General features: G+C 38.6%; 1 protein-coding gene across 1 annotated transcript; it reads left to right on the top strand.

The window, feature by feature from the left end:
* The first annotated feature begins 20,633 nt into the window (after nt 1-20,633).
* Nucleotides 20,634-21,319, top strand: LOC109828198. Its single transcript, XM_020395228.1, has one exon. It carries the CDS (start codon nt 20,654-20,656, stop codon nt 21,176-21,178), a length of 525 nt encoding a protein of 174 aa, XP_020250817.1. The 5' UTR covers nt 20,634-20,653; the 3' UTR covers nt 21,179-21,319.
* The last annotated feature ends 2,668 nt before the right edge of the window (nt 21,320-23,987 follow it).

Here is a 23,987-nt window from a genome sequence, read left to right as displayed (position 1 = left end):
GGAATTCTCGTGCCTCGGCGAAGCCCTGCCGGATTGAAGACCAAAGTGCATGAATTTCAGAGAGGATGCAGCCCGGTTCGTTCCTTAGGATTATCCCGTTGCGGTAATCTTAAGAAGAGTGATTATCTCGCTTCGCCGAGATAAGAGCTACGGTTTCTCGATCCCTTCGCGGATAGACGAAACTCTGTCCAAATATTGATCGTTCGGTGGTCCACGGACTAACGCGTCCCCGTCACAGGCCAAGATCCTACTCAAGCAGCGGGCGATAAACACCCATTGCGTTTGTTTGAATAGAATTGTGATTTATTTTTGTTTTCATTGTGTAAAAGTCTTATAAAAAGACTGATTTTTATATTCGTTGTAAACGTCTGAAGTTTGTAATGAATCCCACAATGAAACAATCAATTTTCACCGCAAACAAACTGGCGACCACAGTGGGAGCCAACAGCCTCGCTGCTGAAGCTGTCGTGCCACAGCCGACGATCAAGATCCCGGTGCTCGAAGAGGTCGAATACGAATTCGACCAGCAGAAATTCGAGGAATATATTTCCTCCTCCTCCGGATCTTCTTCTTGCAAACGCAGGAAAACCACTGCAGCGAAAAACATGACTTTAGATCCAAAAACCAATGCTGATGATCTGAACCCGAATGCAGTGGAAGATTCCTCTCCGGCTTCCAGAGAAACCAGATCCAACGTTCGTGACAACCCCTCGAAAGTCAAGGAGTTGCCCGTTGAAAGTGCACCAGTGTTGACGAAGAGGGCTCGTCAAAGGCGCCGTCAATGTCTCGCGCGTCAATTTGCCAAGGCTTTGAAGCCTATTGACAGGATCTGCTATGATGCGGATCTGAAACTCAGAAGGCGCAAAGTGTTCCAGCAACAAGCTTTGGGAACCTCCTCCCAACCACCTACTAACGAATGAGTTCGTGTCAAACGAACCCGTTCAACTCTTGAGGAGAGCATCCATAAGCGCCGCACACTGTTAGCGCAGACGAGGATTCTTGTACGGAAGGCACGAGAATTGCAGCGGGAAGAGGTGATCAAGAAATCACCAAGATCTAAGCAGGTTTGGGTGTCGAAGGCTAAGTCAGCGCCCCTACCCGATAAAAGACATCAGTCGTGTCTCTCGGTCGATTCCAGATCCAAAGCTGGTTCCCAGCTTTCGTCAAGTTCAGATCTCGCTCCTTTTAATCCCACACCTCCGGTGAAGCTCCGCGACAATGTAGACATATCCAGAGGCAGGAAAGTGATAGTGGAATGCCTGGGTCTTTTGCACGAGGATCAAGGCAAAGCTCCAGTCAAAAAACGCTTGGGCATGATGAATGAACCCCGAGCAACTCATCGAGTTGGGGGTCGCACTCACCCTTCCAACAAATTAAAGCCTTCCTATAATGGGAAAGCTCCTATAACTGACCGCCTCGGACTGCGAGTCATTATCCAAGAGCCCGTTGAGGTCTCACGCTCACGAAAGCGTGCTCAAAACGTGTGACTCTTGAGAGCACTGACAAGACGACGAATCCTCAGAAGGAAACATGTTCGTCAGACGACGACGTTATAGCTGAGGAGTCATGCCAGCACACGATATGTTGCTCCGGCAATCATGCCGATGAGTTGTACTATCGGGCTGGGGGTATGAACAAATCTCGAAAGAAAGGTACCCGAGAAACGGACTCTCATTGTCCGTGTACTAAAATTATCAGGGCAGTATTATCAGCGTGTAGCTTCCCCAAGACCACTCCACAAAGGATCTCAGTATTTGAAAGGATCTTCCCCAGAACGCCCAGGATCAAGCCAATGTGTTTTTGTAGAAAAAGTCCAACTGCGCAAGATGATGAACTTCCAGAAGTCGCAGTTAATATGGTTGATATGGGGGAGTCAACGCGAAACATCAATCCTCGTCATCTTTCGGACATATCCCAACGTATAACTCGATTACGATCAGGAACCGTTAGACAAAGGGACTATCAGAGGATGAATCAAGGATTATCCTCGGATGATGAAGTATCAGATGCTAACTCTGCAGTCGCTTCTGACAAAACGGTATCTAGCCTAGGTCAATCCCGCGAAGTGTTGATGATTAGCACAGAAGAGGTCACTAAAATGGTCGAGGATGCCTTGGCCAAACAAAAAGAGAACTTCAAGTTTGAAATGGAAATGGCCATGATGCGAATGAGGGAAGAGCATGATCAACAAATTCGGGTTCTGTCCAATCAAGTCAGAGTTGAATCCAGCCGTCGCACCCAGAATACCGCAATTGACAGCGATCCAGAAGTGGACGAAATCATCATGGCCGATGTACCTCCCAAAAATACTGGGTGTGGTTCAAATACACCCCCTACAGATAACAACGTTGGGGGTGGTTCCGCCAAAGATAATAACACTGGGGGTGGCCGCAGAATTCCTCTTGAAAATTATCCAAAATAGGATATAGATGAGGACGAAAAAATGAAGGACCTCGAGAGCAAAATTAACGCTTTAATGTCTGCTCAAGAGGTAAAGAAGACCGACATTCCGTGTCCTTACCCGAAAGAGTGGGATTCGATCCCGTATCTGGCGAAGTTTAACCTGATCAACTTCACGCCGTTCGACGGGAAGGGCTCGCCCACTCAGCATCTAATCTACTTTAAGTCCCACTTGGGCACGATTTCTGGCAACGAGCCCTTGATGGTGCGGTCATTCGTTAGCACCCTTCGCGGGCCTGCACTTGGGCACGATTTCTGGCAACGAGCCCTTGATGGTGCGGTCATTCGTTAGCACCCTTCGCGGGCCTGCTTTCGATTGGTACCGTCGTCTCAAGCCCTGAAGCATCAACAGCTGGGAGGACCTGGAGAGCATGTTCCTCACTCATTTCTTCGATGATGACACCGAAGTGTCGATCAAGACACTCTTTGATGAGAAACAAAAAGACGGAGAGTCGGTGGATACCTTCATCAAACGCTTCCGCAATCAGGCAATGAACTGCAAGGATCCCGTCACGAAAGAATTCGTCTTGCAGACTTGTCATAACAATTTGTCCATTAACATCTTGGACGTTATGGGAGTAGAACTGCTCAATACCTGAAAAGAGTTGAAGGTGCGCGGAGAGCAGGCCGAACGCTTTCTCAGAAGGAGAAAGGTCGAAAGAAGCCAACCGATGGCTAACCCTCTGAACCCGAGTCTCATTTCCCATGATGAAGGGAAGGAACCTACACCAGTTGTTGATGTTAATCAGACGTCGTAACAACAACCCCGAAGACAGCAGAAGACTTCGGATCCGAGACTCCAAAAAGAGTACTCATTCAAGGATGAAGACGTTCCAGCCATCTTCGAGACCCTTCTTGAAAACAACAAGATCAAGCTGCTACCCATCACGAATCAGGAGGAAACTGACAATACTGCGGATCCAAAGTACTGCACGTACCACATGAGAATCCTTCATCCTACCAAGACTTGCTTTACTTTAAAGAATAGCATCCAAACATTGGTTGAAGTCGGCGTCATAACGCTAGGATAAGCCAAATGAGAATGACAACACTTCGATAAGTATAAGAGTATAAACTACTCCTTCCCACTCCGAAGAGTATACGAGTATAAACTGCTTCTCAATCCTCCGACCGGTATAAAAGGTTAAACTGCTCCCTGATACTCTAATAGGTATATGAGTCTAAAATGTTTCCTACCGTTGACGGGAAATTCCTGGAGAATTTTTATATGTAATATTCTTAATTAAGGATAACCCGATCATGTAACCTAATGCAATGATAAACCCAGTTTCGCGAAGAAGCTGGGGGTGGATGATTCATGTAACGGAAAGTTCCCGGAAAAATACTATATGTAATTTTCTTAGGGATTACCCGATGATTACAAACAAAGTGATAAACACTAAACCCTCACTGTGATTTCCGAACAGTCTTTTGCTGAGACGAGATTCGATCGCTTCGTTGGATCAATCTTCCCTCACAAAACTCCTATTGGTGTTTGATGACTCACAATCTTCCACCACACAATCCCCACTGATCAAATTAATTGGCGGTGGGTCCACTAAAATTTCTATCCATCAATTCAAGGCAATTTTCAAAGCTTGACGTGTTAAGTCCTGATCACTTAACATCAAAATCCTCCATCGAGTAGCTAGTACAAACCAATATCTCTACTGCTACTTGTATTCCACTCCCTTTGCTTTCAGGTCAAACCTATAAAAGTTAGGGCCAAAGCCAGATTCCCCTCTCGATTCCTTCCATGAACGAGAGGTCCACTTTCAAAAATTGAGTAATCAAACCTATAAAAGTTAGGATTGTCTCCAACTTCACTTAGTCAAACCTGTAGATAGTTAGGACTAAGATTGAGTTATCCCTTTCGATAAATGAAAGACTTCCATCTTTTCCTTTTTTCAGCCAAACCTGTAAAAGTTAGGGTCGAAATCGGAATTTTCCCTCAATAAATGAGGAATTTTTTTCTCGGATCAAGCAACCAATCCTATAAAAGTTAGGGTTACTTGAATCTTTCCGATTCTCGGAGTGGAGATCCCACTCCTAGTTTCATCTTTCCGGATTCTGGGGGTGGAGATCCCACTTCGAGTTTCTTTTCCAACTGAAGATAGAATATAAAATTCTTCCTCTTCGGTGCCGGGAGATAGAATATAAAATTCTTCCTCTTCCATTTTGGGTTCGTCTTTACCCTGAGAAAAGACACAATTCTCAACTTCAAATCCGTACATTCTATGCACGGAGAACTTTATCTCGACTCCTAAATAGAGATAAGCTTACGTCTAACACACGTTGCCGGTTTAGTCTTTCACCGATTGAAGAAGATACCAGAATTTCAGTCTGGGGAATTTTATCCTGAAGCCTAAGTAGGGATAAGTCAGCGCCTAACACGCGTTGCCGGTTAGTCTTTAACCGTAAAAAGGACAGAAGACCACATATTCAATATTGTGGCAGGTTATTATTAATAACACCATAATCCGTGCCTCACACCCATGGGAAATTTTATCCCGAAGCCTAATTAGGGATAAGCCAACGCCTAACACACGTTGCCGGTTTAGTCTTTTACCGATTGAAGAAGACACCAGAATCCGAGTCTGGGGACTTTTATCCTGAATCCTAAGTAAGGATAAGTCAGCGCCTAACACGCGTTGTCGGGTAGCCTGTTCCTGTAACAATGACGAAGTCTACGTATTCGAAGTCGTAGCATCAAGTCTAAGGGAGTTCATTCCTTTAACACAACGTCACATTCGGAACGGATTTAAACAATCCGCTTGCTAGCCCGACTCAAACGGTAGTCGGTAAAGGCACATCAAATTCGTTTATGGCTGGGGATTTACCAAAAATCCTAAGTCTACGTCTAACACACGTTGTCGGGTAGTCTATTCACGTGAGAAAGACAAAGTCTACGTATTCAATGTCGTAGCACTAAAAGAATTAACTCTTTTAGCACAACGTTATGTGCAGAACGGATCTAAACAATCTGCATGCTAGCCCGACTCAAACGGTAGTCGGTAAAGGCTAATCAAACCCGTTGATTGCTGAGAATTTACCAAAAATTCTATAAATGCGAGTCATTGACGCATCAGCTTCATTAGTTGGTCTCGTGACTTCAGCATCCAATAACTTCAGGATAAGATCCATATACGCAGACGAATCAACTTTAACAGTTGGTCCTGCAGCCCCAACTGTTGGGACCGCCATGCTCCAATATCTTAAGAGCTTAAACTGTGTATACTCCAGCAGACGTACGAGTATAAACTATGTTAACGGCGATCGATCCAAAACCCTAGGTCAACGCCGGTCAACGCGTGACCCTAGATCAACGCCAGTCAGCGCGTTGCTATGAAAAAGTCAACGCACGGCGATTTAAACCCTAAGGTCAATGCCAGGTCAACGCGTAACCCTAGGTCAACGCCAATCAAGGCGTTGCAATGAAAAAGCCGATGTGACAGAGATAGTCAGTTCTAAGTCAACTCAACGACACGAGCCAAACTCAACTCATCAGTTTTAGATTCGAGACTTCGACGACGGTCAGACGATAAACGTAGCGCTGAAAGGACTTCAGCTATTCGTCAAAATATCGAATAGACTAAAAATCGAAGGAGTCAAGAATTGAAGTTAACTACATGTCCTGTACGCCGACCGAAGGCTGGACCAATCACATCCAAAGCATTCCAGCCTCTTCTATAAAAGAAACGAGACTGAAACGCTTTAGAGAGGGTATCTGTAGGCATCGAAAATTACCTATAGGTCTCCGTGCGCAGCTCAATGCTAAGAGGAGGTAAGGAACGTCACTATCCAAGTCACAGAAGCTCGATTAACGTCGATGAACGCTTGAAGTGAATCGACGAACTACGTGAAGCAACAGAGTTTCAGAATAACGAGGATACGAATTGATCGGGAGCCCCGCATCGCTTACAAAAGGTGAGATACCCTTCGTGTCTCATTTATTCCACAGATAATCTAATCATTGGAGCTTATAGAACTCCTCGTCGGCTTTCCAATGCACTTTGAATCGCTCAAATCCGAGTTCGGATGAAGAAGTTACGGCGAAAACGGACGAATATGCAAAACGGAACGTCTCAGCCTGAGTTGAGACACCCCGAGGTGTCTCAGCACAAACGAGACACCCCAAGGTGTCTCGGCCCAAGTTAAGACACCCAAGGGTGTCTCCAGCCCTAAAAAAGTCAGATTTGGTTGTTTTACGGTTTTAATCGCCCGGATCTCCTTGAAGCCTATAAATACAGCCCATGGAGCCTTTTTTTGAGATCTGGAATTTTGGAGATTAGGCGAAGCCCTGCCGGATTGAAGACTGAAGGTGCACGGATTTCAGAGAGGAGGAGGAGAGATCGGATCGAGTCACAGATTTCAGAGAGGAGGAGGAGTTAGATCTGCAGCCCGGTTCGTTCCTTAGGATTATCCCGTTATGGTAATCTTAAGAAGAGTGATTATCTCGCTTCGCCGAGATAAGAGCTACGGTTTCTCGATCCCTTCGCGGATAGACGAAACTCTGTCCAAATATTGATCGTTCGGTGGTCCACGGATTAACGCGTCCCCGTCACAGGCCAAGATCCCACGCAAGTAGCGGGTGATAAACACCCGTTGCGTTTGTTTGAAGAGAATTATGATGTTTTTTGTTTTCATTGTGTAAAAGTCTTATAAAAAGACTGATTTTTGTATTCGTTGTAAACGTCTGAAGTTTGTAATGAATTCCGCAATGAAACAATCAATTTTCACCGCAAACAGGGGGCTGGTTCTATAAATAGAGGGGGGGTTTTTATTTGTTTTCTTCACACCAAAACTCATCTACTTCTCTCTTATACTCTTATACTCTCTAAATAGATGGGGTTTTTATTTGTTTTCTTCACACCAAAAACTCATCTCTTCTCTCTTATACTCTTATACTCTCTCTTATACACTCTCTTATACTCTCTTATACTTTCTAATCCTTTCATCAAATGGCTTCCGGATCTGATTATGAAGAGTAAAACCTATCTCCCGATCTTGAAATGAGTCCTCCTACTGGGTCTACTCCTACCGAAGTTAATCCTGAATCCGGTGACGACGAATCTGCACCAAGAGCTCCTAAAAGGCCAAGATCTGATGTGTGAAATTTTTACGAGAAGATCGACGTCACCAAGGATGAACACGATAGGATCCTCACCCAGAAGGCTAAGTGTGCGTTGTGCGACAAGATTTTTTAAGCTCATCATAATAGCGGCACCAACCACCTCAAACGCCATTTAGATAAACACAACAAAGGCCAGACTCCTCAAGGTGATATCCGATAATCTATGATTTCTCAATCCTCCTCTTCTGGCCCGGTAGTTGGAACTATGACGCTGCTAGAGCCAGGAAATGCGTAATCAGGTTTATCATTAAAAATATTCCTTTTAAATTAGTAGAAGATGATGAATTTAAAGATATATTTAGAGATGATTTTTATCCCGCATTTTAAAAAATTTCTCGTCAAACCTATCAACGTGATATTTTAAAATATTATCAGGAGGAACAAGGGAAAATAATTTCTTATTTTAAAAATTTAAACTGTAAATTTTCTTTAACTTCTGATATTTGGACATCTAGAGCACAAACTGGATATTTATGTATCACAGCACACTGGATTGATGAAAATTGGCAAATGTTTAAAAGAGTTATTTCTTTTATTGCAATAGAAGAGTCACATACTGGTATTAATGTTGCAAATTTAATAATTGAAGAACTTATGAAATTAGAAATTTTAGAAAGAATATTTTCTCTTTCACTATATAATGCAAGTAATAACAATCTAGCTGTTGATTTTATCAGATCAACTTTATCATTGCCATGTCATGGTGATCTTTTTCATATTAGGTGTATCTGTCATATTTTAAATTTAATTGCTCAAAGTGTATTTACTAAAATTAAACTCATGATAGAAAATATTAGAACAGTTGCTTATATGCATAATGCTTCTGAACAAAGACTTAAAAGATGGAAATAATTTTGTAAAAAAAAAGTAAAGCCCAGACTAATTCCAAAAGATGTTGACCATAGGTGGAATTCTACCTATGCAATGTTAAGTGTAGCAATAGAATATAAAGACATTATAACTGATTTTATAAATTATTATGCTTCTAGTTCTAGTTCTGGTAGCAATTATGGAATAACTGAAGATGAATGGACAATTATATGTAATTTAAATAAAATATTACAAGTTTTTTATGATGCTACAATGTTATTATCTGGCTGTTATTATCCAACCATTACTTTAGCTGCTTTACAAATTTTAAATATTCAAAATTTTTTTGGAAATATCGTATGAATGATACTTTTGGACCTATAATTTTTCAAATAGAGAGTAAATTTAATAAGTATTTTAGGCATATTCCTCATATTTTTGGTTTGGGGGTTCTTATTGATCCATGCTTGAAGGATATTGGTCTTCGAAGTTTGTTACAATCCTTGTATGGTAATCAGATTATAGACTTAGATGATGGAACCACCCTTACTGCTACTACTCATCATTTAGCTATTAGAAATTATTTTCAAACCTTATATGATGAGTATGCAGCTAGACATGGTATAGCTACACAACAGTCTACAGCTTCGGTTTCTTCGAGCTCATCCCGAGGTAAAAGTGTAAGTTTTGATAGGTATGCAATGATAGCTGAGCTAACTGGTGGATCTGGACTTGGATCGTCATCATTGGAGGTTTCTGAAATAGATGAATATTTATCTGTTTCTTTATTTAAATGTCAAGGAAATGTTTTAGATATTTTACAATGGTGGAAAGTATATGGATCAGTTTCATATCCTATATTTTCCACCATGGTTCGGGATCAGTTTCATATCCTATATTTTCCACCATGGTTCGTGACTTACTAACAGTGCAGGTTTCGACGGTAACTTCGGAATCCGCCTTCAGCACAGCAGGACGTTTGATCGACGACCACAGGACATGCTTAGATCCGTATACTGTACAAGCGGTGATGTGCTTACAAGATTGGTGGAGGTACGAGAAACGAACGCAAGGCATCGATCGGATGGCTGGAATTGAAGATAAATTTAAAGAATTGGGACTAACAGATAGATATAAAGAATAAATAATATTAATCAAATTGTAATTTTTATATCTTAGTTTGAAATTTGTAAAGAATTATTTTAGAAATAGTTGCAAATGATAGTGATATAGGTGAGTAGGTGCCAACCTAGTTGGGATGTACTTATCTATTGTTATGCGATGAATTTCAAAATAAATTTGTAATTGTAATTTGTAAATGATTTATTAATTATTAATAAAGAATTTGTTTTTATTATTTTTTATTTGTAATTTATGTCATTTTAAGTGATTAATAAAATTATTGTTTTTTATTAATTTTTCTTGTCTTTTTTTTATAACTTAAAATTTAAATAAAATTTAAAAATTTTGATAAAAAAATAAAAAAATTTAAAAAAAGCCGGGTCAGCCTGGAACCTGGCCCGGGGTACCCGGGGTACCCGGGTCCGGGTCCGAGCTCTGGTTTTGCCCGGCCCGAGCCCGGATTTCCGGGTCGGCCCGGCCCGGCCCGGATGGACAGGCATATCTTTATTCTTTGCTTCCTATTTGATTTTATGCAGGGTTTTCTACAGGATTCTCTAGTCTCGGTTGTTTTGTCCATGATTTCAGGTGATTGTGATGTGCGAAGCCAGGATTTGGGTTGGGCACACTGAATGAGATTGTTCATGCGTGTTCACATTTATTCCAAATTAAGACTAGGGTCTAGGGACGTTTCTGTTGCTTGTGGGATGGACGAGGGGCCTAGTTGTGGGCCACTGTGGGTGCCTTTGCATAAGGGAGCAGGACACTTGTTTTGGTTCTTCATGCTTGTTTGGTTGAACAGAACGAAAATGTGGGACGAAACAATTAATGTATGGTTTCTTCTGATCTTCTCCAAATAACAATTTTCGAAATAGATTTCTTAGAAAACGAGCCACATTATCCAATGAAACGGTGTTATATCATTTTTTTTCTTAGTTTCAAGGTGGGAACTAAATTAAAAAAAAAGAGGAAAGTGTTATAGAAAATATGTTTTCTGTGACACATTTTTAAAAAAATTTGTCACGCTTCGGGCCCACTAAGATGTGTCAATTGTCATGTCGCTGCGATGAGTACGTTATCTTGAGAGCGTAGACCAAACTTGGAATCAAATCAACGAAGAAAACTGGAAAAACCCAGTTCGGTCGAATGACGGAGGAGATCCGGTCGTCCGCGACGCCTTTTTGGCAGCGTATGTTTTCAGCAGAGTGTTTTTTAAAATCGACATCTTTTTGGCCTGTTGGCCAAAAAGAGGTCGATTTTGCTAAATGATTGGCAAAATGGTCGATTTTGCTAAATGATTGGCAAAATGGTCGATTTTGCTAATCATTTAGCAAAAATGGTCTTTTTTTAAAAATCCATCTTGATATTGTACTATTTATATCAAAAAGTTTATAGTTCCTTTCTATTATCTCCCGTGTACCGCACCCTCTCCCAATTTTTACTCAAAATGAATCACAATGATCAATTAATATGGTCTCTTTACTACTTTCTAAAATTGATTGAGAATCCATATCCAATAAATTACACAATTAACAATTACCAGTATCTTTTTAAGAACTTTATTTATAAACGTTTCTGAACGATAACCAATGCTTAAATCATAGAAGTTATTTTAGTTCAGAAACTGTAATACCCCAAGATAGTTTTACATTGACTATAGAGTGGGCATTTAAAAGGTTCAAACAGTGAAAGTTAAAGGATTGAAAAGCAACTCGTACTAGCATTTTTAACAGTAGATTAGGCCAAATAACAAGTTGTTCTTAGTTGATTCCACCGCTTACATCGTACCAATAAGCGCGCATTGTTGAAGCATGATTGAAAAATCTTTGGCACTTTCCTTTTCTTCCTCTTCAAGTCTCCAATGCTGACCAAGTTGAGCTACTATCTTGGGAAGTAGACAGGTATTTATCAACTTGAATAGAACCCGGGTTAACAACCACCCATTATTCCATAAGTAGTTAGTCAACTTGAATAACAAAAATAATTTTATGAGCCACGGATGGGGACACAATAGAAGAATCCATGACTTATTGGTACTTTAAGTACAATCAATAGGTACGTAGATGCTTTGAACCTAGACAAAAGACTTGTATCCATTCTTGATCCCGAACCCGAAGCCACCTTTACTCCACAAAAATCACGAACAATGCAGATGAAAAATCTTCTCGATCGATGTCATCACTTATGACTTAATTAAGCATATTTAATTCAATACAGGTTCATGTTAATTGTACCGCAGTTTTATATAGTACTTCCGTATTATTATTTAAATGGCGTGATTAATTTCCACTTTCAAATCATCAGTATAAGAAAATAGTAAAGCCCGTCGTGATAAACTAGACGATTTGGATGTTTCAATATGATTTCAATGATCTTTGGTTTAATTCTAGATTGAATTATTCAAAAAAAAGACATGATTACCATTTTGACTCCTTACACTTCGAGCATCAATATAGTACCTAAAATAGTACAATATCTATTTTCCATTCCTAAAAGCCTCGGTCAAAGCACAAAACTACGTTCAAAATTCCTCATATAACATCTCTAGAAATTAATTTTGATTGTTTAAAATAAAACCTAGGCTGGTCATCAATAATGTGTTAATGTTGATCTAAGTGTGCATTCAATTTTGACGCGTTCTATTCAAAAGGATAAAATTAGGTTCGCTATAAACTAGCACCTCAGCTGTGAATGTGAGTGTTTGCTTATTATTGAGGAGATATCTTTGCCGAATTGTTTCTGGTTCTTGCATTAAAGCAATATCTTCGGGTTCTAAATATAGAACTATATCTGTATGAGATTTTTCGAACCATTTAGTTTCCTCTTTTACTATATTAGTAAAAGGTTCAGGAGTATTTTCCTGATCTACGATATCTCGTACACCTTTATAAAAGGTTTTAGTATGAGAAGAGTTATGCTTCTTTGCAATAGTTCGCCAAGATGTTGGCTGTTGAGATGGAGTATGACTCCTATTTGGTATTGCTTCTTGACCTATAAGGTCAAAATTTGAATTTGGACTGCTGCTGCTACCTCCTCTCCCCCTCCCTGAAAAGGAGGGATTACTCCGTCTCATTTGTACCCTGTAAAAATTCACGAGTTAGAAAATCTGGAAGATGATTAGAGTCACCTTTAATATATTCAATTTTAAATTGATACATTGCTAATTCTGCTTGCCATCTAGCAAATATTTGCTTAGAGACAAGATTTTTAACATCTTTTTCAATAATGCTTTTAGCAGAACTACAATCTATTCGTAGTAAAAATTCTTGATTAAGAATATCGTCTCTAAATTTAGAGAAACATTTTAAAATAGATAACATTTCCTTTTTAATTGTAGAATAGTTAAACTGGGCTTTATCCCATTTACCAGAGGTAAAACGAACTAATTGTTCCTTTTTGGTTTGTGGGTCCACTTGTTTTAATATACCACCATAACCAATATTTGAAGCATCTGTTTCAACTATTTTAAACCAGTGAATATTTGCAAGATGAATACAAGGTAAATTTTTAACTTTAAGTTTAATTTTTCTTACCGCAGCAGTATGTTGCTGTGTCCATGGCTTAGCATTCTTTTTAAGCCTATCATATAAAAGGACAGTATCTTTTGCTAGATCTTTGTAATAATCAGCTACATAATTTAAAGCTCCCAAAAATCTTTGTAACTGTTTTATATCAGTTATTTCGTCTGGGAATTTTGATGCAAATTCAATACTTCTATCGATAGGAATAGTTGTTCCTTTGTTAATATTATGACCCAGAAATCTAATCTGAGTTTGAAATAATTTCATTTTTGGGGCAGATATAGCTAACCCATTTTTTATGGCTAAAGATCTAAAAGTCTCTAAATGTTTTACATGTTGATCGAAACTATTAGAAAAGATCAAAATATCATCTATATAAGATAGAATAAAATCCGTATAAGGAATAAAAATATCATTCATAATATTTTGAAATTCAGAAGGGGCGTTTTTAAGCCCAAATGGCATAACATTCCATTCATAGTGTCCAAATGGGACAACAAAAGCAGTCTTATACTTGTCTTTTTCTTCTATCTGGATTTGCCAGTAGCCTGATTTTAAATCAAACTTAGAAAATATTTTTGCATTAGTAATGCGATTCAATAAATCCCTTTTATTAGGAATTGGATATCTTATCCATTTAAGGACAGAATTAAGAGGTTTATAATTGATTACTAATCTTGGAACACCTCTTTCTCTTTCAGCAGCATTGTTAACATAGAATGCTGTACAACTCCAAGGAGAGTATGATTTCCTTATTAAATTTTTCTCTATAAGAGTTTGTATTTCTTTTTTGCATAAATCAAGATATTCTTGATTCATTTGGCAAGGACGAGATTTTGTTGGAATATTTTTCTCGTTAAATCCCTCTATATAGGGTAAAGAAACAATATGTTGTTTCCTATTCCAAAAAGCATTTGGAACATCACTGCATACAGTGAGTTTGAATTTATTTTCAATTTGACTTATTAAGTCTTTGTGTTTTTTAATTTGTTCTTCAACTTGAACAAATACTAATTCTTCTTTAAGAAAATTTATCTGATTTTCTTTAAGCATAATATTTTTAACCTCATTTAACATTTTAGTTTGAGGGTCTGTAATAAACTCAAGTAAAATTTCTTTTTCTTGAAAAGTAGCACGAATGCCATTAGTATCTATCTTATGGATAGGCATAATAGTATGTAAAAATGGAGTCCCAAGAATTATATGTTGGGATAAATTTTTTACCAATATACAGGGAGTTGGTATACAAGTCCCTTGCACACATATTTGTGCATTAGGTAATTTATACTTTACCTCTAGTTGATTTCCATTTGCACTACTTAGTGTTTGAGTAGTTTTTTCAAAAAACTTTGAAGGAATTATACCTTCGTTGATGCAATTTAAATCAGCACCACTATCAACCAGAGCTATAAGATCTGATATGTAAAATTGATCTTCAACTATTAAGTTGATATTTATATACCACTTTTGAGAGGTAACTTGTTGCAATATTTGCAATAGAGCATTGGCTTCATTAGTTTCAATATGCTCTTGCTCATTTTGTTCACTACCTTCATCGAATCTGGCGAGAATATATTTATTTTCTTGTTTTAATTTTTTAACTTCTATCTTTAATTCTTGTATCTCTTTATTAAGAGATGATAAAGATATATCTTTTGAAGTATGAGCAATATTTTGCCTTCTTTTTTGTACTTCTGAAAATTTAAACACATTGTCTATTTGAGGATTTTTGTCTTTATTAGACAAATTTTTTACTAATTCTTCTTTTAAAGTAGAAGAAATATCAGCGGAGAGAACTTGTGATAAAAGTTCTTTATCTTTAGATTTAATCATATTGATTGATAGTCCATTCATTTGGACAATAGATTTCCAATAATTTGTTTCATCGTTGCAATTATTAATTGCACATTTACAGTTTTCATTTTCAGATTCTGAATCTGAAGTGGACGAATATGATTCGTCTTCTGAATCATTATTGATTAAAATATTAGATAAAGTCTTTTTAAGACCTTCATCTTCAATCGCATCTATTTTCTTTTTAATATAACAGCGATTGGCATAATGCCCTATACGGCCACATTTATAACAATGAATTTCTTTCCTTTCTTGTTTAATTTTCTTTTTAGCCCTATAAGGCTTTTCTCTTTCTTTTTCTTTAAAGAATTTTTTCTTTTTTCTTTTAAAGAATTTTTTAGTTTTCCCTTTATTAGGTATAGTCTCTTTTTCAACCTTATAAGGTTGATCATAAGCAAATTGCTCACAAAATTCTCCCAACTCTTTTCTTTTAGTAAGTCTTTGAGACTTTAGTTGGTTTTTAAGCTTTAAATCATTGCATAAAGCTAAGCCTTCTTTTATACAAGCGTTTGACAAATACCCATATGATAGGTTGTCGTAAGGAATATATCCTCCATATTCTGCTCGAATTTTATTTCGAACTTTTTCAGCAAATAAAGTCGGCAAGCCATCTATGAATTTGGGTTTTTAAAAGTTTTTCAAAACAAGACCAATTAAAAAATGGGTTAGCCATAGAAAATAGATGCGATTAATACAGAATTTTACCTTGATAAAAACAAAGATTTTCGAAATTGGTTTTTTAAAAGTTTTTCAAAACAAGACCAATTAAATTGGGTTAATAAATATTATATAGAACTTGAATATGAACAAAGAATTAAATTTTTTGTTCCTTGGTTTCTAAAAAGATATGTTTTAAAACAAAATAATAAAATAAGTGTTTTAGAAGACCACTTAAAACAGTGGAAAACATCAACGGGTAAAATAATTAGATCTATCAATCCACCAACAGACCCAATACAATTAAAAGATGTTTATCCCTCTACTATAGAGGCAATTGCTTTTATAAAGCCTAATGAGTTCAATGAAGAACATATGAAAGAACTAAGTAAAATTATAAAACAAAATAATTATACCAATATTTACTTAAAAACAATAGGAGAACAACTTATAAGAGTTGAAGAAGTCCTAGACAAATTAGTGTCTAAAATTACAGAGGTTATACCCTCATTAAAACTTTTAGAAAAAACAAATCTTTCTCAAAGAAAGATAGAAAAAACAAATATTAAACCTCCTATTGATATTTCAGGATTTAAAAAAGATAGCGAACTTACTCCTGATATTATTGAAAGTCTAGCTAAAAAACTAACTAACGCTAGAATACACACACTTGATACAGTGTTACCATCCACTTCTACAGTTATATCTGAAGAAGAGAATACGTCTAATACAGACAGTTCTGACGATATATCGTCAACAGAAATTTTTGCTGTAGAAAATAATTTTACAGAAATTAATAAGCTTAAAAGCCATCCAAAGAAAAGACTGGAAAGGTACTATTATAAAAGACCAACTCCAGCAGATGTTCTTTTTGAAGAAAATGATGCCTATCTACAGGCTGATTATAATGGTAGAAATATCTACGAATGGAATATAGATGGGTTATCTGACACCCAGATTAATTCGACTATACATAGAATGCTAATGTATGGTACCATTTGTAAACAAAATGGTAATAATGAAAGAATGATAGCCTCTTTTATAACTTGTGGCTTTACTGGTATCCTTAAAGGATGGTGGGACAATTATCTGTCTGCAGATGCTCGAAATGAGATATTAGGAGCAACAAAAATAGAAAATGGTATACAGCAAGAAGATGCTGTTTATACGTTAATGCTAGCAATAGCACACCATTTCACTGGTGCTTACCTTGATGAAGGTGAAAGAATCAGGACCTTATTACAAAATTTTAGATGTCCTTCTTTAACTCATTTTCGGTGGTATAAAGACACCTATCTAAGTAGAGTTATGTCTCTAGCTGATGCTAATAGCTCACATTGGAAAGCCAAATTCATAATTGGCTTGCCTACTTTATTTGCTGAAAAAGTTAGAAATAAAATTCGAGCAGAATATGGAGGATATATTCCTTACGACAACCTATCATATGGGTATTTGTCAAACGCCTGTATAAAAGAAGGCTTAGCTTTATGCAATGATTTAAAGCTTAAAAACCATATATATATATATATATATATATATATATTAACTTGTATAGAATTATTCTTGAAAAAAAAATCTATTGATTACTTATTGACTTATATACTTTGAAATTTTTTTCTTTTCTATATAATAATATGACTTATTTGTTTGGAAACGTCTAATTAAGTAGCTGGGCTAGGCTAATCTACTAGACCCAATTGACTCAAAAGAATTAGTCTTAAATGGGTCATGAGTCTAAACATATTTAACCATCTATCCATCTTGCTCTCTATTCAATGACTAAATCTCATTCTATGTGTTTTCCTAAACCAAACCCAACATATATAACCAAGTGGATGCTATAATGCTTCTTTGAATCCTTATAGTAAGTTGCTATGCACACATATATTAAATTATATATCATTCTTCATGAACAAATTAATAATTTCTTGATGAGTTTTTGACTTTACTAAGTTTAGAATTATCCTCCCAATAGTCATATTTTTTTTTATCTTATATTGCAAATTTGAATGTTAGTAAAATATTAACAAAAACAAATTTTCTGTTTTGTATCTTTTAGGATTATCCTTCCAATTGTCATATTTGTTAATTTTCATTATTTTCTATTGCAAATTTGAATGGTAATAAAATATTAACAAAAACAAATTTGCTCTTTTATAATTTATATGAGAGGCGTAGAATTCTCTCATCAAATTTAGCATTAACCAAATTTGATAAGTAAACTCTCAAACCGAACTTTACAAAATTCATGTACGGTGCAATAGTTAGCAAAATACACTTGGTAATTTCGGTGACTTTATTAATCAATTATACATTTTTTTGTTGGGTCGACTTTTTAAAAGCGGTTTCTTTATTTGGGAATACCGTTGGCAATTGCTCCCAGCTTTGATGTGTTGATGAGACAAAATTGGGTCAGCCCACAGGAATGAGGTTTTGTCCTCTGTTGATATTTATTCCGACGCGTCCTTTTTTCCCCCTCCTTTTGTCCTAATTTTTTCTCCTTTTTTTCCTCAAGGACTTTTCTTTTGTTATTCCTTCTGGATGCATGAAAAGCTTTGATCCTTGCACTCTGGTTTCTACGAAGAGTGGTATTAGGGGTACACCCCAAACCACACCTCCAACCATACATTTCCTCTCATTCGCTACAGTACTCCGGGCCCCACATGAGTTTTTAAATTTTAAAAACTCATGTGGGGCCCAGAGTACTGTAGCGAATGAGAGGGGAAGGTGTGGTTGGATGTGTGACTTAGAGTGTGCCCCTAACATTTCTATTCTACGAATAACATAGCTGCAATTTCTTGTTAACGAAGTAGTCATTTCCTCTCCATCTGTTAGGATTGTAATTGCAGCCGCACACAATTACTATAATATTTTGGACAAATTACACAATTTCGTTTCACAACTGTACGTTTGTAAGACATTTTGGTGGTGGGGGGTGGGGGGGCGCTAATTATGATTGACAAGTTACATGTAATTTTAAGTCGCGCTACCATAGTTATGGTTGACAAGTTATATATAATTTTAAGTCGTACTAATACCTTAATTATAAAAGGATGATTAGGGCGTAGCTTGTAAACGATTCAGAACATAATGGAATTTTACTCACGGCAACCGTGGACGTAGCTTCTCTCATCGAGAAGTGAACTATGTAAATTCTGTGTGTTCTGGGATTTGTTTTTCCTCTCTTCACTCTCCCATCTCTATTTCCAAATCGCAACATGGGTTAGAAAACCCTAACAGCCCACACCAATATGATCTTAGCTAGAAAACCCGATATCACCAAAATAAATATTTACAAATTAAGCAAGACATTAAGCCATTAACTATATTTGAGAGTTGAAGCAAACTCTATTACAATTACAACTGGCATCTATACCACACTATAAAAAACCAAATGGGGGTAATTCAAAGTCTGCATGAGTGATAGACATATGTTAATCCTTTCCATTTCAACGCAAGCGGTGTAATTTTACAAGTAATTAATAATTATTTTCCTCCTCTTTCTTTTTCTTTCTCCATTACTTCTAGAACAGTCTACAGCATGCCAATGCAATGAAAAAGTATTCATCCACATAGTTTAACACCTTATATTCTCATAAAAAGTATAAAAGAGAGTGATATATAGATATACTACTCCTAAGTCCTAAGAAATTCTGAAAGTAAGAATAAGAAAAATGCAAGCTTTCACATTTTTAGATAAATAGAAATGCAAGAAACATGATTTATATCACGTGTATTTGTGCGCGTAAAGTTTCTAGTTTCTCATAACAACTACAGTTCAACGGACGCACGCATTTCATTTCGTGTTACAGCAACCAAATATAAAAATAAGGCAACGCCGCAAACTAGCCAACGAAGCTAATTAAATTAGGAAGGGTGATAGAGGCACACTCCCAACCATAATTCCAACCACTCCTCCAACCTGTAAGTGGTTTTGGCCTCATGGGTCAAATCTGTAACCCGATCCGTTAAGAATCCAACCTGGTTGTTGGGAATATCCCACGTTCTGGGATTTTTTTCCGTTAGAGAATGTGTCTTACGAAGAAAGTGGTTTAGAGAGATACTGGGGCAGATTTTTAAGGACGCAGGTGTTGAGAGAATGCCTATAAATTGAGAGGAGTTCTTCTCCTCTAAATACACAGAAAAAACGATCTCTTATCTGGAGTCCCAAAAAGAAATCTCTGATCTTCTTCCCCCTTCACTGGTATCAGAGCCGCTGATCCTTCGATTCCACTAAAAGTTCTTCCCAGATCCGGCACTTCCTCCGCCTGATCTTCGTCGCCTGAGATCCTCAACCGACCGCACCTCCTCCGCCTGACTCCCATCACCTGCGAAGCTCGCCAAATCGATCCCCAAACCCTAGCCTCCTTTCCACCGCCAGCACTCCCGTGGAGCTCCGCCGACCCGAGTCTTCTTTCGACCTCCGAAATCGCCCCCTTTCCACCGACCTCCGTCGACTCGCGCCAGCTTCAGGCAAGTGCCCGTCGCCTGCGCGCATTTGCTGACCCGCGCCCGCCGACTTGCGCCTGCCGACCCGCGCCGCTGTCTGTCCGCAGTTTTCCTTAGGCAGCACACAACCCTCTTTAAGTATTTGTTTTTTCACACATCATCTCTCTCTATAGTGTATTAGGACCCACATGAAATTTTAAAAAACAATTTTATGTGGGTCCCAATGCACTATAGAGAAAGAGGATGTGTGATTGGGATTGTGGTTGGGGGTGTGCCCCTAACATTTCTATTAAATTAGAACACGGAACAATTCCTATTGACCGTACTTAAAGGTCACGGTTCGTATACCCCCCCTGAATCTGGACGTAGGATCAGTCTCAAAATGTTCACTCTTTCGGTCCCAGCCTCACCTTTTTTTTCTCTTTCCTTAATTAATTAACATAGTCCGTTAATTAAAACAAACAAAACGTGCCCAAAAACAACAACAAACAAATCAAATCCATGAAAAGTCTCCTCGGCAATCGGCATGAATCCTGACCCCAAAAAACAATCTGCATGGAAGTTTCCTTTCCCTCTCTCATTCAACTGCTACATATATGACCTCAAACTCCTCCTCGTCCTCTGCAAATTTGTACCGTCTCGTTATTTCATGGGCTCTTCCTTCTCCTCAGCCACCACAACCTCCCCGTCTTCCCCGACGGCCAAAGTCATCGCTACCGATGGCTCTCTGAAGGAGTACAGGGCCCCCATCGCCGTCTCCTCCGTGCTCGGCTCCTGTCATCAGTTCTTCTTCGTATGCAGCTCCGACAGCCTCTATTTCGACGACTACATACCTTCCTTGGCTCTAGACTCTGTGCTAGAACTGAATCAGATATACTTTGTGTTACCAGTTTCAAAGTTGGAGTATCGGTTATCGGGCTCTGATATGGCGAACTTGGCGACTACGGCGAGTTCAGCGCTTGCTCGCGCATCGAGCAGTAAGAAGAAGGATGGTGGAAGGGGAAGGAGGACTCGGGTTGCTCCGGTGGCCAACGTTGTTTGTCAGGTGGATTGTGCCGGAGATGCTAGTGCTTTCGTTAAGAATTGTGTTGGAAAGATGGAGGGGGAAATGAGAGGAGCAAGGGCTTTTTGCAATTTCAGAAGGGGGAGATTGAACACAATTGAGGAGATTTGAGGAATAAGTAACCAATTGGTTTCAATCCTAGCCTTTTCTGTGTATTCAAATCTTTAATTGTCCAGTATTTAATGGATGCATATCAATTGCATGTTCTGAGTGAAAAATGAAAATCAGTTTTGTAATTTATAAGAGATAATAGCAGCAGCAGTTATATTAATGATGAGTTATAATCATCTAAATATAATTACACCGGTCTAAACCACCGCGGGTGACCGACCGGACAGCTGGGATATTTCAATAGAAAAATTCTTTAAGGACTCAAAATATAGGACCAATAGGGGGGACAAGTGAGGTGTCCCCCTCCTATTGGATAATGAGTTGGCCATCATTAATGATGGCCAACTCATTATCCAATAGGAGGGGGACACCTCACTTGTCCCTTTTATTGGTCCCATATTTTGGGTCACTGTAGCAAAGCTCATTTCAATATAGCTCTCACAGCGTTGGGTTGAATTCGAGACGGTCAAATAATCAAATTTTACTTGGGGTTGGGCATGAATGCTAATGGCTAAATCTGAAAGGGAGAGACCATAAAAGAAAAAGAAAAAGAAATTTACGTAGAAAAACAATTGAAAAAAATATTCTAGTCTAGTCTTCGTCAATTTCTTCAACAATGGCATTCATCCTCGCTCCTTCAGAGCATCCACACCCTCTCTGATCAACTAGCCACCTTCTCATTCCAACACTCCTCTCATTAAATCTCTAGCTCATTACCATCTTCTTCATAAATTTCATGGACAGGCATGACTCGAATCCTGCTTTTCCTACCGCAACCCTTCGAAGCATCAGAAATGGCGACGCTAGCAATGACCGCTAAGTGTGAACAATAGTGGCTTGTAGGGACCATTGGCGTTCAGCAGGCAACCACAATGATTACCGTGTGAAGAGATAAGCTAGGTTTCATGTGGGGACCACAAAACGTATGTGAGGCTAAGGAAGGGAATTGTCTGCAAAAGAAAGCCCACCCGATTCATGTGAATAGCTATAAAGACCTAGTTTTCTAGGTATTCGGTGAGCAAGGCAGAGTGCAAATTTGAGGGGTGGAATAGCGTGCAAAGGGCGGCTGCAGAGGTGAAAAAGGTAGAGGCTTGGGCGGCGTGCAAAAGACAGTTGTGGATTTTTTCTTGGGCTTCGTGCAGAGGAGAAAAATCCTATTTGGTGGCTGTTTTGTGAGAGATTAGAGAGTTAGTTTGAGGGTTTAGTTTGTGAGATTGTAAACATATTGTATTTTCTCTCTAATAGTAGATCCCCCATCCTTGCCCCGTGGACGTAGGCAGTTTGCCGAACCACGAAAAATTGGTTTGTTTGTGTTTGTGACCATTGTAATAGTTTTTAGGATCCCTCGACAAGTCAGTCCTAGAACTGATGAGAGGAAGAGCCGATATCTCACTTTGTTGAGATATTCGCTTTAGATTCTTGTCTCCTTGGTGAGACGGGAATTCTTATCGATCTTTCTCTCTTATTGTGCACCAGAAACTCTGCCGAAATTTCCGCTGCGCACAACAAGTGGTATCAGAGCTCGGGCTACGCTTGGGCTATTTGGAGGAGTAGATCAATTTGGAGGCTCGTCTAAGGCTTCGTTTGGTGATAAAGGTGGAATCTTTCTTTTTAGTTTTGGATCTATTCTTCGTTCGTTGGTACGTTGAGAAAGATGTCGGGGAAAGAAGGTGCTTCGGGTGTCGAGGGTGGTGCTTCTGGCGTGAAGGCCATTCAGAGTTTGAATATCCACTCTATGAAGATAGATGTGGAGAAGTTTAATGGCACAAACAATTTTAGATTCTCGAAAGCAAGTATCTGACAAAGAGTATTGAGAACTGTTTGCATTTGAAGAGGAGACTTTATCGTTTCCAGTTGAAGAAGGGAACCTCCATTAGAGATCACATGAACCACTACACGAAGCTTCTTGCGGATTTGGCGAATGTGAATGTCATAATTGAGGATGAGGACAAGGCGTTGCTGTTGTTGAGTTCCTTGTCCGACGAGGAATATGAAACCTTCGTCCTTACTCTGATTAATGGAAAGGCATCTCTTTCGTATAGTGAGGTCACTGCTGCACTTGTGAATTATCAGCTTCGAAAGAAGGATAAGGAGGCTTCAGTTGAGCCGGTAGCAGAGGCGTTGGCCGCAAGAGGGAAGGGTCCAAACCGAAAGAATTGGAAGTCACAGTCTAGAGTAGGAAAAGATCAGTGTGCTTGGTGCAAGGAGACTGGTCATTGGAAGAAAGACTGCCCAAAGCTCGACGAATGGATGAAGAATAAGCAGAAGGGAAAAGGGAAGCAGCCATCATCAGAAGCAAACATCGTATCGGATGGTAATATTTCTGACTCTTCTATTTATTCGCTTTCTATCAGTCCTACATGTAGCTATTCGGAGGAATCCGAGTGGATGTTGGATAGTGGTGTGACCTATCATGTGTGCCCTAGAAGGAAATGGTTCTTCAGTTTTGAGAAGCTGGATAGTGGTGTGGTGTACTTAGCTGATAACCGTGCATGCCAGATCCTTGGGATAGGAAGAATTCGCATAAAAATGTTTGACGGGACTGTTAGGGAGTTAAATGATGTGAGATATGTTCCTTCTTTGAGAAAGAGCTTGATCTCGATTGGAGCTTTGGTTAGAGAGGGTCTGAATGTTCAAATTGAGGACATAGTTCTCAAGATTGTGGAAGACTCTCGGATTGTGATGAAGGGCGTCAGGAGGAATAACCTGTATTACTTGACTGGAGGTATAGTGACAGGTGGAAAACTGGCGACTTCTATTAATTCGACTAGACTGCGGCATTTGAGGCTTGACCATTCCAGTATTGATT

Source organism: Asparagus officinalis, unplaced genomic scaffold (genome assembly GCF_001876935.1).
Source record: "Asparagus officinalis unplaced genomic scaffold, Aspof.V1 AsparagusV1_Un826, whole genome shotgun sequence".
NCBI lineage: Eukaryota > Viridiplantae > Streptophyta > Magnoliopsida > Asparagales > Asparagaceae > Asparagus > Asparagus officinalis.
Note: the sequence above shows the minus strand (reverse complement) of the source record. Positions and strands in the feature narration are given on the sequence as shown.